Raw genomic sequence first — 6,641 nt, forward strand, 5'->3', positions numbered from 1 at the left:
GGGTTGGGAACGGAAAAAGTGCATGGATACAGACACACATATGGGGGGGAAGATCGGGGCAGCACTTCAGCCATGGGGCCGTGGGGCACGGTCTTGCTTGCTCACTATTTCCAGATTTTCTACAACGAACACGTTTCCCTTTTTTAAGGAAACAACAGAAGACGTCAGTAAGAACAACGCAGCGAGGCTAACCCTGCCACAGTACATGTCTGGGACCCTCAGGAAGAGGTGAGGGGATGCAGGGGACCTGCAACCACTCCCTGCAGGGTGGTAGGTCACAGTCTCGGGCCAGGAGGACCCTTGGTGTCAGTGACCTCCAGGGTCTGTTTGAAGTCCCACCTGCCAACCTAGAGGGCCAGCTTCCGGGAGCAGTGACTGGCCCCACCCTGCTCCCCCACCCCAAATGCCCCCTGGGCTCCCCCACCCTCCCCTCGGGGCTGTGCCTCTGCGTTGCGCTGTGGTCTGATCATCCTCTCTCCTGTTACTTCAGAGTCCAACCCAGGCCCAGCAGCCACCAGGCAGCCTGTACATGTGACACTAAGGAGGTCCACTCCTGGGCTCTATCCTGGTCTCCCGGCTCTGCCTCTGTCCAGCATGGCCCCTTTAAGTGCTTTCTCCGGGCCCACCCTGCATCTGCACAGGCTGGGCCTGAAGCTGGGTCTCTGTACCTGGAGGGGCTGTGCACCCCGAGGGGCAGATGCCGAGCCCGGCTGCTGGGAGGATTGGGGGCCATTCCCAGTGGGCTCAGAACACAGGGTGTGTCGGCCCTGCAGTGCTGGGGTCAGGCTGGGGACCACTGGTTGGGACATGCTTTTCTGCGGAGATGTCCGAGCACATCCTGCTGGGGCCGTCGCCCGCGCTGCCCTGGTTCTGTTCCCTGCCCAGCAAGCTTCTGGTCACCCGTCCTGCGCAGGCCTGGCCCGGGAGCTGCTGTCCTGTTCAGATCCGAGCCTCCCGGGGACGGCATCGCATCCCCCCAGAAGCGCCAGCCCCCACAGGAGCTAAATCCTTTCGAGCTGCACCAGGACCCTCCCCACCGGCCTGAGCCGCCCCAGTGAACAGAACAGATAAGACAGACTAAGGTGTATAGTTCAAAGGTTGGTATCTTTTTTGGTTTCCTTTTTTTTTTTTTTTTTGCTTTTGTAAAGAAAAATAAGGTTGTGTTTTTCGTTTGAAACAAAACGTTAAGTAGGCCCCCCTCCCCACTGGGCCTCTCCCCAGCCCCTGCGGGGCGCCGGGGCCTCGGGGCCTGGGCAGGAGGGCCGAGGTGGGGGGAGTGTGTTGGGGTTCCTCAGAGCCACAGAGGAAGGGTACTCGGGAATGGAGTTTGGCTTCGTTAGGCAACAAATAAAATTTAAAAACCTGACGCACGTGCCCACTGTACAAATGGGGGCCGAGGAGCACCGCCTCTAAGTTGGGACCATCTCTGGCAGTTGGACTCAGGGCCCTGGGGCGGCCCCCAGCCCCCCACCCCGCGTGTCCTGGGGTGGGAGGCAGGGTGGGAAACAGCTCTCCGGACAGGAGTGGAGGGAAGAGGAGCGAGTGAAGTCAGAACGACTCCTTCCCCACATGGTAAAAAAAATTACTAAAAAAGCACCCAAGGCTTAAAAAAAGGAAACCTCCCTGGCAGGGAGAACGGGCGGCATCCTGCGAACAGCAGAATGCCTTACCTGGCAAAAATGTGTAGAAAAATAAAACTAAACTTTATCCCTGAATGATAAAGACCCTTCCTCTTGCCCTCACGACCACCACCCTGTCCCCACAGCTGCCAAGTCTCAGAAGTCAGTGAGATGGCCAATTCCTCTGCGGGTGCACGGGCACGTGTGAAGGTGTGAGCCACGCGCGGCCCATAGGCATGTGTGAGGCCCCGGGCGGTGGCGGGTTGGGGGGCTCGGACGGCCACACGCACACACACACTCCTTCCTCACAGCAGTGGGGGAGTCCCTGTGCCAGACCGAGGGCCCTCCTCCCTCCTCCTGGGGGCAGGACGGGACCCTGGCGCGCGGTGGGGGGGCAGCAAGGCTGTAGGAGCAGGTGGCAGGGCCTGAGGAGGGCAGAGTGGGAAAGAAAGCCAGCCCGGGTGGCCTGGAAACAGGGGCCACACTGAGCCCACGGAGGCAGCAGAATGAAAGGGAGGAAGGCAGGGTCTCAGGGGCTGACAGGGGCCAGGCTCGGGGCGGGGACTGGTCTCCCCGGGGCCCTGCAGGCTGGGGGTAGTGTCCTCGGGGTAACGGGCTGTTGCCTGGGAAGGTACCGAGAGGTAATAAACTAGGGGCACGAGCGGGCAGAAGGGAGGCGGCAGGGGACAGGGGGCGCTTACACTGAACTCTGAGGGGCCCTGGGCCGGGGGCCCCCAGGACCTGCCTGCCCACCCAGGAGAGCCGGGGGGGCTCACAGAATGGGGGGAGACACGGGAAGGTGGTGCCCGTCCTCAAGGGGCCTGTCCTTCCCCGGGCAGGGGTGAGAGCGATGACACAGGGGCCATCCCTCCAACCCCCGACCTGGGGAAGCCGAGGCAGCCGCGCGGGGACGGGAGGTACAGTACAAGACGCGGTCACAGCCCGCGGCACAGGGTCGGAGGCGACAGTAGTGGCACTCCTGCCGGGCAGGCTGGGCAGCAGGCAGGGGGCCCCGGGCCCCGTGGCCCCCCGGGGATCCCTGGCTTCAGGATCAGGGTCAGCACCAAACACAACTGATGTCAGCCAAGGACACAGGCAGGGAGGAGAGCGACCCCGCGGACACGCTCAGCCCTGCGGTCGGCCAGGTGAGAAGCGGGGGTCCCGGAGGCGGGACCGGCCCAGCGAGGTCAAAGGCCCTGGAGAGGATGGCGGGGCCCCGAACGAGGGCCCTGAGGCCGGCAGTGGTGGGAGCAGCATGCACCTGGAGTCTCCGAGGCCCGCTGGGCGCCGGGGGGCCGCGGCCCGCACGTCAGCGCAAGACCTGGTACAGGTAGGCTGAAGTGAAGAGAACGTTGGCGGCCAAGCTCACGGCCAGGAGGCCCCGGACCAGGGAGGGCCCAACGCGACCTGAGAGAGAGAGAAGTGAAGAGATCTGGTTAAAGGGTCCCCGAGGAGTGGACCACCGGCCCAGCCCCCCGGAGATGCAGCTGCAGGCATTCCTGGCCCAGAAAGACCCCTGACCTTGGGTCAGGGGTCAAGTCCTGCCTCCCAGAAGGCAGCTCCGTTTCCTGAGCCCGTGCCACCAGGCGAGTCGTGGGTGCGCTGTACTTGTACCCCATGAGGGGGCCCGGGGGCACAACCCCCACTTTACGGACAGGAAACAGACACTTTAAAGGAGCGGTACCCTGCCCAGGCTCTCAGACTGGGGTCTTCACCCCAGGTCTGCTCTCTGGGGGCGGCGCCTACTTCCAGCCAGCCCCAAAGACGGAGAACCACCTTTGCAGGAAGAGTCCCCTGGTGACCGTCCGTCCAGCCAGCATCCTCCCCGAACCCGTGCTGGCGGACAGAGGCACCACCGCCCATGCGGGCCAACCGGTACCCGAAATGCGGCCGGAAGAGCTAAGGAACTCGGTTTTTACGGTTATGAAATGCTCATTCTGTTCAATGAAAACAGCGCCCTGCGGCCTCCTGCGGAATGGGGGGGCCTGATCCCAGGGTGGGCGCGTTGTGCGCCAGGTCATAGCTGGACCCAGAAGGCACTGGGCGGGTTATCTGACTGTCCTCTGTCACTCGAGGACCCTGGAGGGCTTGCGCTCTTAGCGTCCCAGACAGAGCAGGGGTGCCCCGCCCCCCGCCCCCACCCAATCGGAGCACAGACCTTTCCAGGCGGCAGCCTCCTCCATGCACCCCTGCGTGGTGGTGTCCACTACGCAGGTGGATGACTGAGAGGAGTCGTCCTCTTTCTTGATGGACCGGCCACTGCAGGCACTGCCTCTTTCTGGCAATGACCTCATGTCTGCAGAGAGAGGGGTGTCTCAGAGGGTGCTCACGGCTCACCCCTAGGGACAGCCGTGAGCCAGCTCCACCTCCGATCCCAGGACAGTCCTCGGATGCGGCCAGCCGTGTGCATCCCAGCCCGCGTGCCCTACCCCAGGGCGAGGGGACGCCGGGTCCTCGCTCCTACCCCGGCTGCGTGGCTGCCGTGAAGGGTGCTGGTTACAGACCATCAGCAGCGAACTCCGTCGCCAACAGGTGCTGGCGGACAGTGGCCACGAGGGAGGCTTCTGGAGGTGGGACACAGGGTGGCAGAGGCTGGGCACGGCCACCTATCTGGCCAGAATTCAGACCTACCGTGGCCAGACCCTCCGACATTGTGTGAGACACAGGAAATCCACATGTTCACATGAAAGTTCGAAATTTTAAAGGTGGACCTCATTTTAAAAACTGAAAAATGCACGGCACCCGGGTGGCTCAGTCGGTTGAGTGTCCGACTTCGGCTCAGGTCATGATCTCCCCCTGGTTCTTGAGTTCGAGCCCTGTGTCGGGCTCTGTGCTGACAGCTTGGAACCTGGAGCCTGCTTCAGATTCTGTGTCTCCCTCTCTCTCTCTCTGCCCTTCTCCCATTCTCTGGGTCTCTCTCTCAAAAATAAACAAACATTAAAAAAATTAAAAAAAAATTAAAGTGCTTTAGAGAATAGCACCATATGAGGAAAAAAAATCATCTGGGACCAGTCGGATGCAGCCTTGCAGGGTGTGATGTGTTTTTGATCCATCCTAAGGAACAAAGGACCGTCAAGGTCAATTGCCAAAGAAGAAAATAAAATCGGCCAAAGGAGGGCCATATCCTGGAGGGTTCAAGGTCACCAAAAACCAGGCCGGGAGCCTCTGGAGCTTGGGAGAGCGGCTGCACGTGCTCGGAGAAGAGCAAGGACAGGCCCTTGCGGCCACCTGCATGGCTGTCACGGCCCTGCTGGGCTCTCCCGCCTCCTGGGAGCGGGGCCAGGGGGCGGGGGGGGGGGGGGGTCGTACCCACAGTGAGCTTCGTGTCCTGTGCCGGCGATCGCTGTGGCACCAGGGCCGGCTCGATGGGGAAGAGGTTGCCGTTGTGGGGCGAGTGCTCATCGGAGCTGCTGGGGGTGCTGGGGCCCTCCCCGGGGGGCGACGGGAACAGCAGCAGCTTCTGCCCCTTCAGGTTGAGCCGGGCCGGGCTGATGAGGGGCCTGCGATGGCGCAGGGAGCCCGAGCTGGAGGCCATGGAGCCGGCCACGGAGGGCGCCGGGGAAGGGAGGGGGGACGAGGCGCAGCATCCCGACAGGAGAGAGAAGTAATCTGAGGGCGGGAGGAAGGCAGGGAGGAGGACTTGCGGTCAGAACGGAAACCAGGCATGAACACTTCGCGGGCACGGCAACCCCCCTGCTACGGCCGCCTGGCTCCCATGTGTCTCCTCTGTTAACCCGAGGAAGATGAGGAGGCTGAACCAAGACTTGGGGGACAGAGGGAAGCCTGCCAGGAGCTGAGGGAGGCCCCCCGCCCTGAGGGCAACCCCTGACTTCATTAAGGTCAGCCACCCCAAGCGCCGATGGGGGGATTCCGAGCGTGGCCTCCGTGGGTCATCACTGATAAGGGTGACAGCGTGATGACTAATCCCAGAAACCGCCACAGCCGTTTCACAGAAGAGGAAACTGAGGCACAGGGCTGCTGGCCGCTTGCCCAGGGCTGCAGCTCGGGGAGGCACAGGACTGAGACTTGAACACGGAAGATCGTGGGACCCCCGAGCTCGTGTTTGACCAGCCTGCCGCCCCGTTGCACACGGCGCCCTGGAAAGTCCGGCCACACGTCCCTGCCCTCCTCACCTGCGACAGGAACCTCTCCAGACCGAGACCCCTGGGACGGAGGGCGGCTCCCGCTGAACAGATAGCCTGAATCTGGGGAGGATGGAGAAGGGGGACACGTCAGGCCCGTGGTGATGACAGCCGCCCGCCCTCTCCATTCTCCAGTCCCCATTTCCGCTGGCATCCAGCCTTTGTCACTTGGGCCGAGCTTTCTCGAAAACACAAGCTCTCGACAGACTCCCTGAACTACGGTTGGAGATCCACGGGACCTGCTCTCATTTCAGGGACCCGCCCGTGCCCCCCCACATGGCCTGCTCTTTCTGGGGTCCTGCCCCTCCACTACCCTGTGCCTGCCGACCTGTGCCATCCCTCAGGGAACATGGAGCATGCTGCTTGTCCTCAGCCAAGTGCACCCCAAGGGCAGCGACCTCACCCCACCCCAGTGCTTGGCTGGGAGCGGACTGTGGAACGATCCAGTGACCACCAGGTGCTGCCGCCAGTGCCTGCTGCTCCACCCCTGTTGGGTCTCTGAGGGTCCCTTGGCCACAGCACACTGCCTGCCCCTTCCCCCCACAAGGCCCCGGGACACAGATCCAGGCCAACCCATGTGTCTCGGTGAGGGTGGCCATGGGGCCCAGGCACAGAGTCCTTTCCAGAAGCTGTTGTATGGGCGCTAGGAGAGCAGTCTCTTTGCTGGGTGAGAGACGTAGGGATGCGGGGGTGAGGCCTGCAGCAGGGAGGTGCAGGGGTGAGTAGGGTGAGAAAGAGAGACACAGGAAACCAGAACCTGGCCCAGCGCCTGGGCCCCAGACCACCAGCGCCTCCTGAGGAGCCGCAGGAGCCCCCAGCAGTGGCCGTTCCAAGGCCAGCCTGCGTCCACAGACCTGCTCTGCCGCCCTCGGGGCGGGGC

The 6,641-nt window shown here is 62.9% G+C and overlaps 1 protein-coding gene across 1 annotated transcript in view; it reads right to left on the bottom strand.

Moving 5' to 3' along the window:
- Nucleotides 1–1,113: 1,113 nt before the first annotated feature.
- Nucleotides 1,114–6,641, bottom strand: part of TMEM201 (transmembrane protein 201) — a 17,958-nt gene continuing 12,430 nt past the window's right edge. The window contains exons 8-11 of the mRNA XM_029948817.1: nucleotides 5,753–5,824; nucleotides 4,929–5,228; nucleotides 3,778–3,915; nucleotides 1,114–3,026 (exon numbers count right to left, since the gene is read on the bottom strand). Of these exons, the coding sequence (XP_029804677.1) occupies nucleotides 2,929–3,026; nucleotides 3,778–3,915; nucleotides 4,929–5,228; nucleotides 5,753–5,824 (608 nt within the window). The 3' untranslated portion in view covers nucleotides 1,114–2,928. The remainder of the gene's footprint in view (nucleotides 3,027–3,777; nucleotides 3,916–4,928; nucleotides 5,229–5,752; nucleotides 5,825–6,641) is intronic.

This window comes from Suricata suricatta, chromosome 8 (assembly GCF_006229205.1).
Source record: "Suricata suricatta isolate VVHF042 chromosome 8, meerkat_22Aug2017_6uvM2_HiC, whole genome shotgun sequence".
Classification (NCBI taxonomy): domain Eukaryota; kingdom Metazoa; phylum Chordata; class Mammalia; order Carnivora; family Herpestidae; genus Suricata; species Suricata suricatta.